This window comes from Sesamum indicum, linkage group LG3 (genome assembly GCF_026168435.1).
Source record: "Sesamum indicum cultivar Baizhima isolate 11 linkage group LG3, ASM2616843v1, whole genome shotgun sequence".
In the NCBI taxonomy this organism is placed as follows: Eukaryota; Viridiplantae; Streptophyta; class Magnoliopsida; order Lamiales; family Pedaliaceae; genus Sesamum; species Sesamum indicum.
The window spans coordinates 29,598,472-29,619,839 of NC_142659.1; the positions used below are offsets into that span (position 1 = coordinate 29,598,472).

General features: G+C 38.6%; 3 protein-coding genes and 2 non-coding genes across 8 annotated transcripts; 4 read left to right on the top strand and 1 right to left on the bottom strand.

Annotated features, from left to right (window-relative positions):
• The first annotated feature begins 198 nt into the window (after positions 1-198).
• LOC105159233 (uncharacterized) lies at positions 199-5,093 on the top strand. 2 transcript variants are annotated; one of them, XM_011076226.3, is made up of 6 exons: positions 199-504; positions 1,462-2,989; positions 3,068-3,146; positions 3,345-3,757; positions 4,121-4,219; positions 4,499-4,667. In XM_011076226.3, exons 2-6 carry the CDS (start codon positions 1,556-1,558, stop codon positions 4,529-4,531), a joined length of 2,058 nt encoding a protein of 685 aa, XP_011074528.1. In that variant the 5' UTR covers positions 199-504; positions 1,462-1,555; the 3' UTR covers positions 4,532-4,667. The 2 variants fall into 2 exon arrangements, with proteins under 2 accessions (XP_011074528.1, XP_011074527.1); XM_011076225.3 differs by having other exon boundaries at positions 203-504; positions 4,525-5,093.
• Positions 5,094-5,998: 905 nt separating this feature from the next.
• LOC148788865 (small nucleolar RNA R16) lies at positions 5,999-6,083 on the top strand. Its single transcript, XR_016065027.1, has one exon. It is a non-coding gene; the product is annotated as a small nucleolar RNA R16 (small nucleolar RNA).
• Positions 6,084-6,776: 693 nt separating this feature from the next.
• Positions 6,777-6,867, top strand: LOC148788866 (small nucleolar RNA R41). Its single transcript, XR_016065024.1, has one exon. It is a non-coding gene; the product is annotated as a small nucleolar RNA R41 (small nucleolar RNA).
• A 2,305-nt stretch (positions 6,868-9,172) lies between these two features.
• On the top strand, positions 9,173-11,408 carry LOC105159234 (uncharacterized). 2 transcript variants are annotated; one of them, XM_011076227.3, is made up of 3 exons: positions 9,173-9,715; positions 10,156-10,379; positions 11,158-11,408. In XM_011076227.3, exons 1-3 carry the CDS (start codon positions 9,455-9,457, stop codon positions 11,183-11,185), a joined length of 513 nt encoding a protein of 170 aa, XP_011074529.1. In that variant the 5' UTR covers positions 9,173-9,454; the 3' UTR covers positions 11,186-11,408. The 2 variants fall into 2 exon arrangements, 1 of the variants encoding a protein (XP_011074529.1); XR_847572.3 differs by having other exon boundaries at positions 9,174-9,715; positions 10,156-10,507.
• A 477-nt stretch (positions 11,409-11,885) lies between these two features.
• LOC105159236 (protein ESSENTIAL FOR POTEXVIRUS ACCUMULATION 1) lies at positions 11,886-21,283 on the bottom strand. 2 transcript variants are annotated; one of them, XM_011076229.3, is made up of 10 exons: positions 21,080-21,283; positions 19,660-19,748; positions 18,597-19,505; positions 18,392-18,512; positions 18,100-18,279; positions 17,045-17,743; positions 14,205-16,860; positions 12,996-13,189; positions 12,844-12,903; positions 11,886-12,479 (listed from the first exon to the last, which is right to left on the bottom strand). In XM_011076229.3, the coding sequence occupies exons 1-10, from the start codon at positions 21,126-21,128 to the stop codon at positions 12,091-12,093; spliced, it is 5,346 nt and encodes a 1,781-aa protein (XP_011074531.1). In that variant the 5' UTR covers positions 21,129-21,283; the 3' UTR covers positions 11,886-12,090. The 2 variants fall into 2 exon arrangements, with proteins under 2 accessions (XP_011074531.1, XP_011074530.1); XM_011076228.3 differs by having other exon boundaries at positions 18,100-18,282.
• Positions 21,284-21,368: the final 85 nt, after the last annotated feature.

The window sequence follows — 21,368 nt, forward strand, 5'->3', positions numbered from 1 at the left end:
AATGAAACATTTCAGATTAGAACAAATGCAACTAGGTAAGGATTTCATTAGGGCTATTTTATTTTATTAGGTTTTTAATAGAAATGATAATTACACCAGTACTTTAACAAATTGAATAATAAGTTCAATAAATATATCTATATAATAAATAATTATGAAATAAATTACAATAAAAATAATATAAATACGTTTAAATATATGATCTTAAATTGGTTTATAAAATCGCAAATTTTACCACTAGCGTGAATTCACTGGTGATATTCTTTGTTACCTTCAAATGCGCTGGAAAAGATGGAAGAAGGAGAAAAAGAAAAAAGAGGAATGCCCTAAAACTCCCCCTGGTGGGGCCGGGTGGATTGGATATCCCTATTTCCCGCCAAACCTTTCCCGCGAGATTGTTCGATTTACACACACAGACACAGCAATACATCTGACTAAACACTACCTTCTTCTCCTTCTCTCTCTCTCTCTCTCTGTAGGTGAATTTGACGGCATCAGTGTAAGGTGAGCCTCGGATATACACCACGATTGCTGACTGGCGTTTGTTTCTGCAAATTCCAATTTCAGTTTTACTCGTTCAGTTTGGGTCTTTGCTGAATCGATGTTGTTAGCCAACGATGCTAATTTAATAATTCTGTGCTTGTTCATTTTTGCGGATGGCAGGCGTCTGAATGAAAGCCTTATTTGATTTAAATTTGCTTTGATTGGAGTTTTTTGATGCATTATAAGCTCTTACTTGTGTGGGTCTTGACTCCAATCATTTCTGAGATTTATTATGAGGTGGTCGATGTAGCAGAAAGTTTAGCAGAAGTGTATTGTTGGAGCAATTTTGTGTGGGTTAATGCACTAGATCTGAGGAAATCTGTCTTCTGACTGTAATTGAACAATTCTCAGAGATGGGAAAAAAGTTAGCATGGTTTTCTCCCAACAAAATTTCACGTCTTGTTTTAGTTTAGATGTATACCAGTGATCTGGGACTTTTGAGGCATACTTCGGAAGTTTCTTGTGAGTCTGGCTAAGATATTGATTGATTCTTGATTGAGGTTTTGGGCTCCACATGTTATATGCCCAGTTCAGAAGTTTTGTTCCTTTTCAGAATGTGGTTCTAAGCCTGCTGATCATCTGCACTGTTCCTGATTGATTTGTGCTATCATTTGTATGTGATGTGCTTGTTTTTGGATTGTTAATGAGAATGTTTTTATTTGGAGCTATGTAATTGCAGTTGATTATTACCCTTACTTCTATTACTCTTTTACTTGAGGATCGACGTGCTTTGCATCATTAACATTTCCATGATAACCATGTCTGGGACACATGTATCATCCTGAACACAACAGTTTCTTTGCTTGCTTCCATAGTCTGGTGGTTGTGTTCCAGCTTCAGTAATTTAGAAATTTGAGAAAGAAGCTTCATTGGTTTTCTTCATATAAAGACAAGGCTAATTTCCATTTTATTTTGTAGTCTTTGGTGGTACATTCAGTGTATCACAATTGCTGTTGCTGTGAGTCACATGAGATAGGATCTGGAGAAGAACTTGTCTAGTTTTTCTGCTTCAATGGAACTAAGGGGTTGTGGAAATACACATTTCATCCAAATCATAAGAGGAGATTTGGTTATTAAAGGTTACAATACAGATTCTCATGGAAGGCCAGCCCTTTCATTTAAGACTATTAAGGAAATATACGAGGGTAAAGAAAGTGTGAAATATGAAGTTCCATGTTTCCCTGTGGCACAAAGAACATTAAGGGAAATAAAACATGAAATAGATGAATTTGTTTCAGATCCTGACAATGGTTTGGACAGTGATTTGGATGATGAAACCACATTGAGACAGCTTAAACAAAGGTTCCTAAAAAGGAAAAGGAAAGTTACTTCTAGGGATCAGAATTCTAACCTGGCATATGCAAACCAAAAGACATTGCAAGCTGAATCCGATCTTAATGAGCCCATTATCAATTGGAAATCCAAGAATTCAAGGAAGTTGAAGGCCAAAAAGAATTGCATGAAGGGAACTGTTGTCTCCTCTTTGACCACTGCCTTTGATATCAAATCCGAAACGAACCTTGTTGAAGGTTTGCCACAAGTTGGTCCTGACCTAGCTCTAGTTATTCGTGTCAAAGTTGAGGTTCCAGATGCCAATGAACTAGGATGCAAAAGAAAAACTTCTGCTGCTGCTGATGCATCCATGGGCCAAAATGAGGTAGCAAGTCCGGGTGGTGAAGCGTCAAATGGATTCCAGAAAACGATGGCTCAGCTAGAACTGAGAGAACCATTATATTCTGCAGAAGAATGCCTGAAGTGTGTTACTAATGAGATTTCCTACGAACATTTGGAGGACAATGAGCCCATTTCTGAACTCGACCCATCGGACGGCATGACTGGTAAGTTGGAAACTCCAGAATTGTTTTGCGATGAATCTCTAGATTTGGCTTTTTTGGAAATTGAGAAGGGCAAAGAGATTAGGGATAAAAATTCTTGCAGAAGGTCACTCTCTGATGACCAAAGTTCAGATGTGTGTATGCCTTCCAGAAGTTATTCTAGTATGGAAGAGATATCTGCACAAGGCAGTAGTTCTGGAGTCCCAGTTCCTCGTAAGGTTATTGGCTGTAACATTGGATGCACTGAGGATAAATTAATGACAGATGAGCAACATAATTGTCTGAGTGCCCCTGAGAAGATCTGCAGTTCTTCTCAGAAGTCCATTACTTCCTTGAGGATTGATGATAATTTAGCTCCAACCAATGATAATATAGCTGACGCGGAGGAATCATTAACATCTACCTTGATAGATCTAAAAAAAAATGGCTTGAACTCTAGAAGTAATATGGAGAATGAATTATTGAAGGCTGTGGAGAAGCAGGGTTCAGCATCTTCAATCACCGAGACAAAAAGTCAGTCCTCCAGAGAGCACCAAACTTCAGATAGTGCTGACAAAATTTTAACACCAGAATCACGTCAGCCTCCAGAAAGACTTCTTTCTACACGAAAGGTTAGGAATAATATTCTGCATGATATTTTTTAGTTTTGCATATATTTGCAGGTTAATGTTAACATTTTAAATCTGTAGGCCATCTCTCCGTCTTCTCAAGAGCAATTATGCTTGGCAATGAATTCAGTTGAGCTATCAGATGGTGTTGACCAACATAGTAAGTGAAATGCATGGATTTCTCTAATGATGTAAAAGTATACATTTATTGTGCATAATTTGATTTTGCAGAACTTTACTCTGTTGATTGAGTACCTAAAAGATGACACTAATTTAGAGAATATCGGTCAAGCATACTCATGTACAAAAAATATTTTATCCCTACAATCTCTTAAATTGTTCTCTTCAATGTCTACAGTTGGTTCAGAATGCAAAGGGCAGCTCTTTGACAGACAAACTGAGAAGAAGTCTTCACTTGTAAGACCAGAATTCCATCGTACTAGACTAACCATTAAACATGGAGGGCAGGGGCAGGTTGGCCAGAGAAAAGTCATCATAAGTTCCAGAGATATCATAAAGAAGTCAAAGAATGCAAAAGTCGATCTTGAGAGTCCTCGTTTTTCCCGCACCCTGCCTAACCTTAGTGCTGGATGTACGTCCATTCAAGGTTGTTCTGAAAGTGCTATTGCATTCTCACAGCGGCAGATGCAAGACATGGAGTCTCTTGCAGTGAAGCTGATGAACGAGCTGAAATCGATGAAGGACATTGTAGAGCAAAAGTTGCTTTTTGAAGCATATCGCAGTGCTTCCTTGAGAAGTGATGCAGATGAGGTATGTATGCTGCATGCATAGGTTCTCGAAGGTGCTTTCAGGACTCTGGCACCAGAGGAATATTCTTTGATCTTTGTTTTCTAGTTTCTTCATTGTGCTTTCACTGTGGTGGTGATACATTTCTAAAATTTAATGTGAAACTCTTGCATACATACATTGGCTTCAGGACTTGTGGCATTGTCGATCTGCTGTTCAATTATATTAAGAAGGCCATGCTGGTATTTTGTGCTTTGGTGGCCTGTTAATCAAGATTCAACTTGGAAACCTAGTCTAGTTCCTAAATGCATATTAAGACTTGTTCATCTGCATGTAAGCAGCAATAGACTCCGTTGTTTGCTAAATATGTTTATTTCTTCATTACAGGTAAAATCAGCAATTAATAGTGCTTCGAGAATGGAGGAAACAGCACGAAAGTGGCTATCCATGATGCAAAGGGACTGCAACCGTTTTTGTAAAATAATGGTTTGCACCTTCTGTTATTCTTCTGTAATTTCTGTTTATCGTTTCAGTAAGTTCAAGGGTGAAAGCTGAAAATGTTAAATGTCATTGTTTATCCTTCAAAATTCAGTTTCATATACAGTAAAGATATATTACTTCTAAGCAAATTGTCTTTGAGAAGGTAACAACTATTTTATGGAAAGGAGACTCTAGTTGTATAAATCTCTAGAAAAAGTTGGAGCATCTAGTTACTGACAGACAATAGTATTTGTTTTCTTGATTTCATGATCCCCTGATACCCAGGTTACATTGCCTCTTCAATATTGTAGAAACTGACTCCGAATGGTGTTGCTGCCTCCAATGATGCTGGCCCCAGGGAGAGGAAAAAGATTATTTTTGCCGATGAAGCTGGTGGTAAGCTATGTCATGTCAAACTTTTCGAAGATGGCATCACTTCCCCTTTATCTGATGGCGTCCAACAGTAAAGGCAATCAATTTAGTAACATATGGGATAGCAGCAATAAACTCGAGTATTAAAGTTAGATCGATATTAGCAGTCCAACTTGATGATATTGTAAGCTAGTTAACATTTTACATCTGATATGGGTTACTACCATATGGGTAGTAAGAAATCAACCTCCTGATGACCAGAGGAGCCGGACTAAGTTGTTGCTCTAGGTGCCTATTGTACTAAATAGAACCTGTTAATTCTTTTGCAGAAATATCAATATTTATGTATTTCTCCATGTACCTGTTCCATTGTTATGTAATGTATAATTGGCCACCGGCACTTTTCCCCTCGACTTTTTCACGTTGTAGGACTTTTCAACCATTGTACCTTGTATTATGATATTGCTGAGCCTGAAAGAATCTTTATGTCATTTGAAATAGACAATTACAGTTGATCTGCTCGTATTCTTCTCGGCCTATAGGATCTGCCTATAATTTGCTTCTGGGTTCTTTGTAACACAATATGGCCATGTTCCAAAATTTTGTTAGTTTTTAACTTTCATTTTGATGGTTGCACCAATTCTACACAAAAAAGAAATAAATTGTAATATATTAGTGACCAAAATCATGAGACATGGATATATGTAGGGATCAAAGTGACTTACACTAAATTCCACAGTTAAGCTTAAAAAAGAATAATTACGATCAAGGCCAGAAATTTTTACCTTTTTTTTTTTAATATAAAAAATTTCATGCAATTCATCAAAATAAAAGAAAAAACAACAAAAATTGATTAAAAATAAAAAATTATACAAAAAATGCAAAAATAAAAACCCTCTTTTAATAGTTTGCGCGGCTCTCCTCTCTTTATACGGCAGGCAGTGTGCAGTGGACATAAAACCCTAGTTTCCTAAATCCCTATTTAAACAGCCTCAATGGCCGCCTCCCAATTCCAGAACTTTCATTCGAACGGGAGAGCAATCTCTCCTCATACTTGTGATTGAAGATGATCCCTCCAATTTTCTTTAATTTGGTCCCTTCAAAAGATTTTTCATTCTTTTTCCGTAAATTTTATGTATACAGGCGGTTTTTTGTTTGTATCCTTTGGTGATGACTGCATCTGGTTTACCCTCTCCTAGTGCATTGTCGGATGTTTGCTTGGGGATATAACTGATGCATAAACCTGAATAGGATGGCTTACCAGCCCATTGCACACACTCTGTTTGTATTGCCTTGGTGTCAAATGGACCTTCCGATATTTTTCCTTCTTTTTTTTTTTCTGGTGAAATATTGGTTTTTATTTTTTTCGATTCGTTTTATTGAAATATTTCTTGTTTGAAAGGATGAAATTGCGATGGCAAATGAAGAATTTTGAATCTTATCCTACACACTGATTGTCTGTGTTGACTACCTACTCCGCTTATTATCTGATGCCACCGAGTTTTACATTGTGCAATTTTGATTATTCTCTATGGATTTCTTGGCTTGGCTGGTGGGATTTATGGTGAATGGTTTTCTAGGGAGGTGTGTGGATTAAATTGAGTTTTTGTTTGAGGTAATGAATTTAAGTACGTGTGTTCCTTTGGCTACATAATATGCATGCATAAATTATTGATATGAAGGAAAAAGGTTTGAGTTGTAAAAATGAGTTAATGCGGGATGTGTAACTTTGTCAAACATGTTTGGTTTTTTAGTGTTATGGGCTTGACTGGATTTTGTGTTTGCAACTTAAAAGTTAGAAGTTTCTCAATGATGAGAAAAAGCAGACGGGCGGACAGAACCTGATGCCGTGTTGAGTGTCTGCATAGTTCCTCTTTTGGAATGTCTCTGAGATACTCAGTTCTTTAAAATCCTTGAACTGCTTGTCCTTTGTGAGGAAAGTTTTGATACTCAGTTTTTCAGGGAAACCTCGGATTATTTTAGTGGCTTTCTCATCATATCTTGTTCATTTGTTCTTGTGGGCAATCTTTACTGCTCTGATGAACTTTCTACAATTATGTCTGGACATATGAAACCCCCATGATTGTTTATCCGAGTTCTGAGCAGGCCTTCTATAATTTATTTCTTTTACATTGTTGTATCCTCACCTATCAGTTGGAGTATTTGATCATCTGCAGAGGTTATTGATCTTGTGGTGGCTATGATGTTGAAAATCTACCTATTTTCTGAGGGGAGTTTTCCTCTTTGATTATAGAAACCAATGGATCCTTCTGAGCCTTTTCTACCTATTCAATTTTATCTGTAGCCCGCATGTAATTTTTCTATGTGATTGCTTATTGACTTTGGTCTTTATGTCTAGTAGTCTTGTTCTTAGCCTTTTGAAGTTGTTTTCATCTTTTGTTACAATTTCTCTAGAAGTAATAGACCATTGAAGTGAGGATTGCTGATGCGGATGCACAGATGACGATCAAAAAAATGCTTCCAGACTACAATTATCTGATCAATGGTTTCAAAAAAACAGAAGATTCTTTTTAATTTCAGATTTGCAAGCTCTACTATGACCGGAAAATGTTGTTGTGGATTTAATCTCATCTGTTAAGTATCCATAAAGTGTTATATTTTGATTTTCTTGTTTTATATTTTGACATGTGAAGCTCCCAATGATAGGAATTTAAACAATGTTTCAGCCTTGTCTGAATCAAATTGTTGAAAAACCTGTTCCATATTTTGAGGGAGCTCTGTTTTAATTTCTTTGAATAGATGATTTGCTCCATATTTTGAGAACTAACTGGCTGTCAATCTTTTGGACTTTGCTTTGCACTCAAAATGTAAAGTGTTGAGCTGAACAGCTGGATTTTAACTGGCGACCACATCCCAAGTTAAAAACTAGAGTACAGAAGGAAATTTGCCACTGATGGTCTGTTAAGCATGTAATGGCTCATATGGGAGCTGATGCTGTCCAAATCATCATGAGCTCTTGTTTTCTTTAAGCTTTGAGAATGATTACTTAAGTACGACTGGAACGGTACGGAGAATTAGGTGATTCCAGAATTCAGTTGCGAACTGTTGATGGGAGAGGAGAAATTTTATTGGTGGCAGATGAATCCTACCTACCTGAATGAGGAATCTGTTTTAGCACTTTGTTCCTTGTGAGGGTCACTTGTTCAATAGTGTAGGAGTTGTCATTTGTCATCTTTTGATGAATGCTAAAACTACGCTCCCACTTCCTTGAACTGTGGTTGAAACTAATTATTTTCTGTTCAATCTATTGTTTAGACCAGGACGTAATAAACTTTGTTCTAATTCATAAATGTTGTATAAGTGTTTTTTTTCCCTGGAAGAGAGATAAGTGTTATTTGTAATTTGTAAGAAGCAGTAAGAGCTCCAAGCATAATGTATGGTTGTTAATGATCACGTTTAAGAAGGGCTATGATGTGAGTTGTCTCTTGATATTTTTTGTTTGTGGGGAAATAAAAATAATGAATCTTATAATGAGTCAGACACATTAGAGTCCAAGAGTTTGATAGCACCATTGCTGTAATTTGTCATTGTTTTAAAATAGAGTAGTAACATAAATCGGAACTTCAAGCAGCGGAATGCATGCTAAGATTGTTGCGGCTGTTCAATAGAAACAAAGATTTTCACAAAGTCGTACAACCATGTGACTAGATGCCTGAAGCCAAGGGAAGTTGTTGTCTTATCCCATGTTCTTGTATATTCAAAATTTAGGATCTGCTGCTGTCCGCACTAGCCGTTTCACTATCACTTATTAAATATTTCATGATTGTTTATTTAATTAATTAGAGTATTGATTTCCACTGTGGGACTATAGTTGGGATACCAAAAGTAGTTACTTGTACTATTAAGTTTGGTCCAAGATATGTTATTATCTTATTTCTATGTTTTTCAATTGAAAGCAGAAACAACCATATTTTATAAGATTGAATGGGCAAAATAAAATATTACAGTATGTTGTCAGGGGGCAAAATTAAAAATTCATCCTTTTCTTCTCTGTATCCATAAATGAATATTCTCTTTTCTGCTGGGATGAAAACATGAATTTACTTTTCGAAAACAGCAAACAATACAGAGCAGTACTTATATTTGTGGATAAATTACAACCAACTCTTTTGAAATTTAGCATAACTATAAATATTTTTTTGTGGTTTGAAAAATTATAAACATCCCCTACGATGAAGTGAACATTACTATTTTATTTTTATTAAATATTTTTAAATAATAAAAAATATTTGAAAAGGTATAAAAAAATTGAGGGTAAAATCTAATCTATAGGTAATATTAATTCAAAAAAATTATAAAATATATATAAAATTATAATTTATAATTTTAAATGATATTTTATCAGTTCACCATAAAAATTAAAAAAAATAATAGAAAAAACTCATTATCAAACGAACGTCAAAATTAATAAAATATTTATAATTATATTAAACGTCTTACAAAATAATTGTAATTTACGCTATATCTCCAACGAAAATTTAGATCAATTCCAAGAAAGAAGACACGATTCCTACTGTCAAATCAGCTGCTACTTTAACAACAGCAGACAAAACTTTAATGCTGCAGTGTAGAGGCTACAGCGTCGGTGGGGGGTGGGGTTGTAATCTAAAATCACCATGCACTGTCTGTGAGGTGATATAGTAATCCCATTCCCTATTGAAGGACGGGCAAACTGGCGCACTGATACGCACTTAGTCCAAGCCCCAAGAACTTCCTTCTGGCCACCCCAATCCCAATATTTTCACTTCTTGAAATTCCCATTTTTAGCTTCTAACCGGAGTTCATTTAGCATAGAAGCTGAGTTGAGAGAGTTCCTGTAACCGACACTAGTAATATCCGAAAGCAGAGATGAGGGATGAAGAAGCCCAAAAGCCATGGACATCTCCCACTAGCAGTCCAGCAGCAAGTTTCAGCACCAAGAAAGATGGTTCGGTCTTGGAGGGCGTGTGTGGCAGAGGCAGATACAAGTTGTGGGCTCTAGGTGCGATCTTCTTGCTTGCAATTTGGTCCATGTTCACTGGCTCTGTCACTCTGAAATCATCTGATGTTATTATTAAACACCCCTCACAGGACTTGGGCTCCTCCATCCATGGTGATCTTGATATTCTGGTACGAATATAGCTTACATTTTTGCTTTTCTTGGCTATACTTTGCTTTGGTTCATTTAGATGGAGTATATCTTTTCTGGGTTATGTTTATGATTATCTTTTGCCTTAAGCGAGTAAAAGAGCAGTCTTTTCAGATCTATAGTAAGCATTCGCAATTGACAAAAGGGATGTCACCAGTAATTGGAGGCCAAAAATTTTGATCTATTTGCTAAACAATAAAGTTAATATGGGTGGATCCATATTCTGGCAGAAGGGCTTATTATTGATCTCACATAATGATCTTTGAATTTCGCACTAAACTCGTTTAAATACTATGTAATTGACACTTGGCCTCCAGGTTTCAGCATATTTGATTTAGCATGTTTCTTGCTTATTCATGTGTTTCTATGAATGGTCTGTCATCATTTGGTGAATCTTGTATTTGATGCTGGAAATTTGTAGGATGTGGATGAAAGGGAAAAGATGGTGAGGCAAATGTGGGATGCATACAAGCACAGTAGTACCATTAGCCTGCCAAGTTTCTGGAGAGATGCCTTCGGGGCAGCATACCAGGATTTGACCAGTGAGGTTGCCAGTGTGAGGGATGCTGCCCTTTCGGAGATAGCCAAGATGTCATTCAGGTCCAGAGACGTATATGAGCCGCCTCCAGTTCAATCAACTGCTAGGTAGATAATATCTCCATTCCAGGGGACACTGGTTTTGGAGTTTGAAATGGACATGAACACCAATTTTTGGAGAAACTCTAAATCTTAACAAACTAAGGGCAATGGAGATCTTCTGCTTGAATGTTGAGGTTGGGAAACTTATATGTCGTGTGGTAGCTGATTATGTGTTAAGAATTGGCTTTCAACTTCCAAAATAAGTGGTGCTGTACTATGATTTACTTTTTATCAGTTCCAGAATTCTAAGAACCTGGCTTTACAGTAAATATATTTTGCTGCTCATTTGACACCAATTCCATGAAGTCTAGTGGTTTTTTGTGTGTAAACTGGTGGCTTTATATGTACAAAAACAAGTTCCAGTAAGTTTGTGAAGTTAAAGGCCACTCCTTTTTTGGTGTGTATTGTTGAGCAATGCATTGCTGCGAATACCTCTGTGTCTGTGATATGCTAGAGTCTACCATAATGCCGATTTTTAATTTCAACTCAATTCTAATATGGAACGCATAGGGTGGTGTAGAAGCTTTTGCTCCCAATTTGCCAAAAAGGCCAAAACATACTGAATTACACTGGACCATGCCATGGTAAATGCAAGATACAGAAACTTATAAAGACTAGGCCACTCATCAGAAAATTCCACTCTTCCTGTACATTTACTGAACAAAGTTATAATTCCTGTTTATTTTCTCTATGTTCATCAAGCATTTTCAATTGAGAAAACCGAACTATATTTTACACGATGGAAGCTCACACTGTGTTGATGTGTATTCTTTGACTCGTGTAGGAAATCCAAGGAAGCGAGACCACGTTAAGTAGGGAAGACAAGAAGCCAGTAGTAGAACCGAACTTAGAGATGGACGTTTCATTTGTAGTTTGTTGCTTTTTGCATATATATTACAAAGCAATGAGATGCATTTCATAGTCTTCTTGAAGCTACATTATTGCATACTCCATATATTAGTGGAAGGCCAAACAGGAAAGATAGTTGTAATAAATGATCAATTTCCTGGTAATAACACAGCTACTGTTGCTCTTCCTCTGGTTCTGTTCTAATTGGCATTTCTGCATTTCAAATGATTTGCAAGTGCTCAGCCTCATATATCACGGCTGTAAAGATTTGTCTGTCAGGATTCAGGATGATGCCAAAATGGGTGGATCAGGTACAAGAACTCCATTTCCAACAAATAAAAAACTCACTACCGGGTTGGTACATTGAGTATTGACATGTCTTGATTTAACAAATCTTAAAGGGAATTGAAAGCTGAACAAGCAGACGTTCATCTAATCTGAATATGTTAAAGTTCTTGAAGAACTACCCAAAACAGAATTATTCAGTCTAATATAGTAATCTAAATTTGTATAACAAGTTGGTTTGATCTAAATGAGTATACTATTATTTTAGTTGTTAATTCTTTCACCACATATCCATCCAAGTGTCCGCCGTGGCAATTCAGTGCACAAGGGGCTAAGGGGGGAAATATATATATATATATATATATATATATATGTATATAAAGAACTAGCTAATCCTTTCATTAAAGCCTGATCACTTACAATCAGTAAAATAAACCTACAGTTGATAACTTGACAAAATTGCTTGAGCAGGCATATTAGCTGCTGCAGTTGCTCTATAATTACGGCCTAAAAATCCTCCCTCAAAGAAAAACATTTACAGTCCGTTGCAACATAAATGTATTTACAATTTCCTTGTGACGGCTTAATCTTCAACCGTCTGAATCTCCCCCATCATAATCCGGTTGCTAACTACACTAAATCCTAAAACAGCTGGACTGACTTTTTTTCCTTTTTTCCCCTTCTTCTTTCCTCCTCCTTTTGGGGTGCCATCAGTTGCTGCACCAGTACCCATATCAGAGCCTGAAACATCAACAAAGCCGGAAGTCATGTCTCCCACTCCTGAGGCGGTGGCCTTTTGATCATTCCGATTTTTGAAGGCAATTTCAAGAACATCTGCCGGCAAGAAATCTTTGTAATTTAGAAACTTGTCAATGAACTCATGATCAGGATCAAAGGAACCGAGATTCTCTATCAGAAGCAATTCAGCCTCTGTTCTTGATTGCTTTAAACAAAATTCCAAGAAACTTGTGTCTGCCAGAAAAGGAAAACCATAAGATCAGTGCACGATCAATGAAGAAAGATGAAACTGTTCTAATAATACAATGCAACATTTTCTTTATGACCTGTCATGTTGCATTAGATGAAGAATAAAAATTGTACAGCCTTTATATAAATCCCAAGACCCAAGGGCCTGCCCCAGAAGTAGACAAGGTTAGTGTTAAACATGGACCAGGCGGGCACAGTCTGGGGCAGCCCAAGTGCACAACTTGTGAAGTGCAACTTATAACAAAGGTGACTGCCATGTGTTTAAATAAGCAGGCAGTGGAGAAACAGGCAAGATCTACTTTAAAACGGACAATGAAGGTAACAAGATAACAAGGCTGTTAGATAGTACCTTTTGACCCTACAAGTCTGAGGCACTCACTCTCACACCATTCCTTGAAGTCCATAGCCTCTGTAACATTATGGAGTGACAAGTCATTTCATTTTCTCATTTTCTTCTTGAGATAAAATACAAGAAATTTTAAGTCACTCAAAATTTTCGACCTGAATGCTTAGTTAAGGCATTCTTCTTCTCTTTCAGGGCAGGCTGCGCAGAGGAAGCAGATGAAGAAAAAGAATACTCTGCAGGCCTGCCACCAACAGACTTCTGCCTGTTCAATGACCCTCCAAGAGTTCCTTTCGCAGGGGGCGTTTGCCTTCCCCAGCTGCCCTGTTTTCCTAGTTGAGGAAAATCTGACCTGCAGGCAAATATAGAGAGCATCTTATATACACAAACCAGTATTCCAACATGTAGACATGTATGACTGGCCAGATATTCCTCAGAAGCCAAATGCGTTAAATATATGTTTTTTTACCATTAATTCAAACAAAATGAAGAATTGCTATGCTCAATATCCATAATAACTCAAGCAGACGGCCACCAATGCAATTGTCATCAAAAGAAATATTAAGTTTTAGTTATTTCAACAAAAGATACTACTCCAGACAATTATTGGCCATCCTCATTGCTGACACTAATGATAAAGCCGCATAAATACTCTACATCCACTGAGAAAAATTTATTTGAATTACCACTAGAGATACCAGCTTCTCAACCCTTTAACCAGCTAATCAAAATAAATAACCATATTGTATACAGCAGAATAACCACCCATACATGACAGCCATTGATGTATAATTACAGATGCTCCAACTAGGCGTATCTGACCATGTATGACAGAGAAAGGAAATAAAAGCATTCATATCCCTTCAACTTAGCAAAATACCTCGTCCCATTAGCAAAAACCATCTCCATCAAGTCCAACTTAGCATGCACGAATAGATATGCCTCCGCCAATCACACCAGCCATTGCATACATTTTTCTCTTTTAACATGGAAAAGAGCTGGTACTACGTCCAATGCTGATCCCCCCCCCCCACCACCCCTACTGCTCGGTAGATGAATCCACTTGCAATGTTATGAAGCAAAGAGCTTTTGCTCAAAGTCAAAGCCAAATTCATGCTTAGCAAGGCTGCCAATTATGAACATTATGAAAAACTCTTCAATATGACCTACCAGGCACGGAACCATATTGAGCATGCCCCTTATCAGCATAACACAACAAACACAGAGGAAAAGTTCGGGTTTAACTTTTAACAAAATGTCAATCTAAAAGTCAATGCAAGAATCACAACCATATATCTGATCTTTTTGGGAGGAAAGATGATATATCTAATATATTAGATAATAATGAAAAAGAAAAAGAGCCATACTGTTTAGCCTCTGGCTTCCCTTGCTCCAACGGCCCCCAGAACAGATCATCTTCAACTTTATGTTTTACACGAGAAGATGCTTCATTGATCTGTGCATGGGATGCAGCCTTTGCAGGAGATGATGAAGAGAATGACCATGAAGGACCACTTCCACGGGTAGGTTGATTAGCTGCAGGCTTCTGAGGAGTTGGCACCAGAACTGCTGGTGTAGATGGCACCTTCCTTTCCTGTTCCTTAAGGATATCCCTCAATGACGCAGCCTTATGATGCTTCCCTGAGTCAGTAGACCAAGCGGGGGCAGGGGATGGACTTGCGGACTCCTCCTTCCAGACAACAAAATCTCCCAAGGATGGGCCAGATGGCACTGCAGGCAAGACTTCCTTCTCCAGCTGTACTTTGCGAGTGTTTTTTCCCTTTTCAGTGGGATTTGATCCAACAGACACATCAACTGAAGCTACAGGAGTAACCTTAGCTCCTGCACTCTTAACTCTAGAAGACTTTTTACGACTCTTTTTAGTATCCTTGGCCTCAATAAAGTCATCAGCAGCAGCAGAATCCATTTGAGAACCAATAATAGATTTAGAAGGTACCCCAGCTGCACTATGAGAAACTGGCATCTCTCTCTCACCTGACTTGGCAACATCATCCCAAAACAGATCTTCTACTTGGCTCTTCTTGCTCTTCTGCATTGTGGAACTCTCTGATATTTCAAAATTTAACTCAGTGCTGGCATCATGATGAGTTTGGTTAAGCACCTTATCATCGGAATTCAAAACTACCCCAGCCCAAGGAGCAGAGGTGTTCATAGAGCCCAGAGATGTTGAGATCTCCAGAACTGTTGTTTCTTCCAGTGCTCTCTTCTGCTCTTCCTGTTGTATTTCTAATAATGATTTTGGCTTGAAACCAGGAGCAGGTTTCCATGCTCGTTGCCCAGCATGATTTTGCTCTGAACCAACAACTTGTCCCGGCTGATCCTTGTTCTCAGTTTTCACGCTTTGATCAGCAGACATGAGGGCAGGCACTGGTTTGTTGCCTGGTAGAACATCCGCATCAGCGTCAGCAACTTTGCTAGTCTTCCTCTTCTCCTTTTTGGACACAGATGCTTCAAGTGAATTTCCATGAACTATTACTGCCTCGGATTTTGTATTAGCTGAGTTTGTTCCTTCAAATTCTGACTTTGGCTGTTGTGGCTCAGATACAACTCTTTCGGAGTCAGTCAAAACCTTTGAAGCTTTCTGCTTTTTCGACCTCTTTTCTGACGGTTTTTTTGCTTCCTGTGCTTCGGGAATTTTCATTTCCTCTGCAGGAGAAGACTCACCAACAAGTTGGTCCCCTACAACTTGTGGTTCTTCAGATGCTCTGGCTGAAATCTCTGTTAATTTTACATTTTCATGGATCAGTAGCTTGTTCTCAAAAGCAGCTGTCAATTGCTTGGAAACTGATTCTGCTACATGTTCCACAGGTGGAAAATTTGAAGCGACACCAGAGGTTGCAATTCCAACAGTTTCATCATCATATGTTGTCTGTTCCAAAGAATCCTTGCTTGCCATTTCAGGAACAGGTATTCTCTCCAAACCAGTAGGTGCAGAAGAGCCTTTTTGCTGCTTGCTAACAATTTGATCAGGCAGAAGGCCATCCCAGATCCTCTGCTCAACATTACCAGAAGGTTGATGTGGCAGATGCGGTGAAGTTTCCGGAGCAACATTTGGGTTTATATCCTGAGAAACACTGGCTGATGAAACAGGTAAAATGATATTAGAAGCGCTTGCATTTTCATCTCGTAAATTCAGGGATTGTAACTGTGCATCCCTCTGAAGCGACTCAAGTGGTTGCTGAAACCAAGAATGACCTATACTAGGATTTCCAGCTGCAAAACCACCAGTTTGCAATTGCAGATATGATTGGTCGCCTAATCGCTGATTGGGATGATGATCAGAGAGCACATCTGAAAGCAATTGCTGTTGTTGTCGCATTAACTGCTGCTGCTCTTCCTGCTTCTGCTGCTGCTTAAGCAGCAACAGTTTATCCAAAAGTGAGAGCTGCTGCGGTGCAACTGGAGGCTGAGACTGGAGCTGCAACATGTACTGCTGTTGCAGCAAACTCAGTGGTGGATCTTGGGTTAGACCAGATACGAGTAGGTTTTCTGGGGTTATTATGTTGGATTTATTATCCATAGATTGGGCCAATGGATTAGTTGCAGATGGATTAAGTGGGTGTACCCTTTGCTGTTGTATCCCAATTCCTGATTGTGGAGGAAAGTTTTGAGAGTGAATGTCCAGCTTATCCTGATGGTCAAACCCTCCGTGGAAGGGGAAATTCAACCAACCACTCATAGCATTGTTGCCAGTGGAGGTAGCTCTTTCAGGTAAGGCTTGAAGGACGGACATCAAGTCGAGATTCTGAGAATGGTTTTGTCCACGAGCACTGTCCGCAATAGAAGATAGCAGCTTTGCGTGTGCCAGTGAGATGTCATTCAGCAAATCTGTCTTCGCACCAGAGGGGCCTGCATCTCTCCCAGGCCAAATTGAATAAGGATTTGGCAAAGATTTCTGCCTCTCCAGCATCATCTTTTTGGCTAATAAATATGGGTCATCCCCACTGTTAGAGCCCAAAGGAGGAAGTGCACCAGAATTATTTCCACTGTATCCCTGAATACCTGTAAAAATGCTTTCAGATTAGGAAGAATACTATCATTAACAAATAAAGTTAGGCCCAAAACGAGCATTTTGAAAACTATTTGATATTAGAAACTAAAAGAAAGTTTTCTATTTTCTTTGTTTACATAGAAATGTATAAACCTTCTGAAAACTCAAACTTCTGAAGGGATGCAGTATTCATACCGCTAGCCATCAATGACTCCAGAAACCTGTTTTCTGCCTCTGTTGTTGAACCATGTTTATAATTTGAACCAGTTTTCAACACATCAGGCTCGTTTGAGACAGCATGAAGCTTTGCAAAACTCCCATAGTTCAACATACCAGAAGCATCTTGGATTTCATTTGGTTTGGGTGAACTAAATCCCGGAGGCGGTCGAGCTTTGGCACGCAAGTGGGGCATCACATCACCAAGAAAAGAGAATGGGCAATCAGCTGGTGCACCAGCCAACCGAACTTGCAATTCTATGCCAAAATACCCAGCCTCAAACCATGAAATGATATCACTCCCAGAAAAAGGACCTTGAATTTCACCCTGCGGATCTTTATAGTACAGAACTAGGTCTTCAGGAGATGGCTGAGAAGTTTTATGTGGTTCCATCTCCCTGTCCAACACAGCAGATGGTTGCGTTCTCATAATTTGATGATCACCCATCTGCCATGTAGGTCCTTCTTTCCTGGTGGTCAGTGGATCCATCAAACTGTTTTCCCAGTTAAAATCTTTCTGAACCTCAGCAGCTAGCTCTCTCCAATCATGAGGGATAGAATTGGAGTGGTCTGCAGACGATGAAGATTTCCACAAACCAGCATAACCTGGCGCACTGGATTCCCTAGTGGCAGAAACATCATTGTTCTTCCTATGATTGCCAATATTTTCTTTCACAGCTGGAAAAAAGAACATATCATTTATGCCATAAAAGGAGAAGCTACATGTAGAAATCAGAGTAAAGATGAACAGTGATAATGTGTTAAGATTTCACTAGTGCACAAAAAGCAGATGACTCAAGAGTCATGAGAAATGGACAATTAAATTGCAACCTCAGCAAATAATTCCATAGATATGAGATGTCATCAATATACAGATACATTGCCAAGAATATCAATGAGACAAAAGATTCTAGAGAAATATTCTGATTGATTCTTAAGTCAAATGTATTTAAGGGTCATTTCTCTGACTTCGCCAGCCTGCTTTCAGTTATGCTGCATATCTCTAATTATCAAAATAATGCCTTTGAATTTACCTCCAGAATTCAATTTGTGCTCAGAAAAGGCCTGATAGTCCTGTGCTGTCTCAACATTTGCATTAGGCCAAGAATTAATCTGCTTCTCATGGGACAAGCTTTCTGAATGATTTGAATATCCACCTCTGGCATAGTCCATCTCATGTTTAGAATCTTCTGCTGGCAAATCATCTCTGCTGCCTGCTGAAGCCAATTGAAACAACAAAAATTGAAGTGACAAAATTACCATCCATCAAAAATGGCTAAAGTTAACGAAACACAGAAAGATAACTGTACTTATCAAATTGATTACCAAGTTTGCTTCGTCTATACTGCCCAAAGTCAGTAGTCGTACGGCCAGCAGATCCATCTTTACTGATCTGTGGAGCACCACTGCTCAGGATTTCTCCTCTTTCAATTCCCTTTAGGATAACCTACAAAGAGGAGTAAACAATTAATTTTATGATCCATCAGGCTGATTAAACTTCCATACTGGTGGGTAAGCGAACTGGACTTACCAATTCTTCAGATGCAGGTGCACAAAATGCCAGAGGTTCTACAGATTCTTCATCTGTGAGAGAAGGCACTTGAATAACACCCTCTAAGAACTTTGTGCATGACCTCATATCAGTTGTCCTGTATATATCAATCAATTTTGTCCTGCTATATTTTAGAGTATGGGGCTCTCCATCACCAATATCACCTTTTTCTAAGATAGGCCCACGTGATTGCAAGTTAACAGTCATGTGGGTGACAGAGCTACCTGTAAAGCTAGACCTACCCTTTCCAAGAGAAAAGGACGGTGCAGGATTTTCTGTACGTCCACGGCCATGTGAAAATGTTGGAACCTGTTTGTTTGGGGTTGCAGCTTGGTGATGGGGATCGGCTCTACCTCGGCTGTAAGAAGAAGTTGATCTCCATGGTCGATAATGATCCCCATCCCTCTCATCCTTCAAATGATGAGGTTGGGAGGACCCTTTGTCGAGATGTAAGTCAGTCTCTTTAATGGAGTCCCCCCACTTATCACGCACAGCATCAGCCTCTTTGTTATCAGGCCCCCATCGAGTGTTCCATTTGCTCTCCCTACGTTGGTCATGACTGTCTCTATTTGTTGAATCAGTCCATCGCTCTCCTGGGGCACGACGTACTTCCCCATATTGTTTCCCAGATGAATCAGTCCATCGGTCTGCCCAGCGGTTATTACTGTGCTCTCTTTCCTCGTCCTTCCATCGGTCTTTGCGGACAGAGGAATTTGTGTCCCTTTCTTCATCACGCCAGCGATCACGACGACCAGATTCCACATCGCGTATGGATGGACGGAAAACATCTTTCTTGTTCTGGTTAGCATTCAAATCCTCTCCGCCTCCAGGTAATTTCGTAATATCTGAACGACTGGTGTGAGCTGGAACTGAACTAAAATGGTTCTCCTGCACCAAAGAACAATAAAATGGCATGAATAAAGACACATAAGAAGGAAGGTCTCTGCAAAAGTCCTTAAATCACAAAATCTCGCGCATCATCATAACAAAGGGACAAACAAAAAAAATTAGCAAGAAGAAGACAATGTAGACAATGACAAACCCCAGTAACCACTCCAGTTTTATTCTCCCCAGGTTTTGGCAGAAGCCACTGTGGTGAAAGTGGAATGGAATCATCAGGTCCTTGAACATCTACATAAATAAGAGAGACAAAAGACTGAGTGACTTCAAGAGAAATGAAAATAAATTGAAGATTCAATCTGATCCTTGAAAAGAGAACCCAGAACATTCCACAGGGATCACTTGAAACAAAAACTTGTGACACAAACATCCTTTTGGTTCTATTATACAAACAAATAGCATACATCCTAGCTAAACACTTATCTTACAAGTCAAAGTTTGGTGGTCTGGAGATCCAGAAATGCCAATAAAAATTCTTGGACTTCTTAAATTCAAAATGTTCAGGATAGACTTTGTCCTGAGATATTTGGTGTTCGACAATATAAGAGATCAACAAAAGTTCTCAAGCAATCAATGATGAGTAAAGAGACCAAAAAGCACATTCCATTTGCCCATTCTTTCATAATCTATCTTCCTATAATCCTAATATAATTTAATGGCACAAAGAACAATTATGTAGTGAAAAAAGACATGACATATCTCTCCAACTTCATATTGTTATTCTAATAATAACCAGGGGCGCCTAACATTATTATAAAACCCCTACAGAAACAAAACATCAAGGAGAGAGCAGCCACAATGTTACTCCTTAAAGCTGCACCCTACTCTGTAAAGCAGGCAATAATATACAGGCAAATATATCTCTCACTGGCTTCCTTCATCACATAAACTGCAATGGGAAAAAAGCGTTTCTCACACCTAAGCAGGTGGTAAAAGAAAAGAGAAATGGTTTTACACATTCACAGCTTTAAAATTATTCATTCCCGACCAAGAATTTCATGCAGGGATGTTTTTGTTTTTCTATAATCTATCAGTTAGATTAACCCACAACGCAATACTGAAATCAATACTCAAAAGAAGGTGGCGACTTTTTATTATTTAAGTGCATCCAGCAGCCGCCACATAAAGATTTAGCTCATAGCAAAGATAAATAAATAAAAGAAATCTTAGAAAAAAAAGTCTAACTCAAAAAGCTAAAGCAGAAAATTTCAAACTCCCGCAATTTCGAGAGAGAGAAAGCTTCAACAGGATGCATGCAACCAAAGGAAAAAAGGGGGGGAGAGGAAGATGATGTACAATAGCTTTCATTAGCACAATGAAGGAATTAAGCACACATGAAAAATTAAAAAAAAACAAAAAAAGGTTAATTAATCTGAAAAGAAACCCCTAAACCCACAGTAACACCAAAAGTGAGAGCCCGCTAGCAGCTTCAGTTTAGGATTTCACAGAAACGAAAAAATCTAAAGATACGAACTTCATAAAGATGGTTAACAAGAAACGAGGCGCAAAAAAAAGGAACGAATCAGAATACTGAAAAAGGACATGAATGCAGGCAAAAGAACCTTTGGGGATCAGATTAGGGCGAGGAACGAACTCAGTCTTGTCAGCCATTGATGATCGAAGTGAGGGAAGAGAGATTTTTAGAGAGAGAAAAGCGAGGTAGAGAGACAAAACCCTTTGATTGACTGCTTGAAGGTCCACAGACAGAATAGCCAAAGGCGGGTGAAGTATAGGGCAACGGCAGATGCAAGATAAATCCCAAAAGAAAAATATAATGGGTGCAGCGTACGGACGCAGGAGACCCGCTCACGTTAGTCACATCCCTTTCTGTAAAAGATTAGGATCTAACCT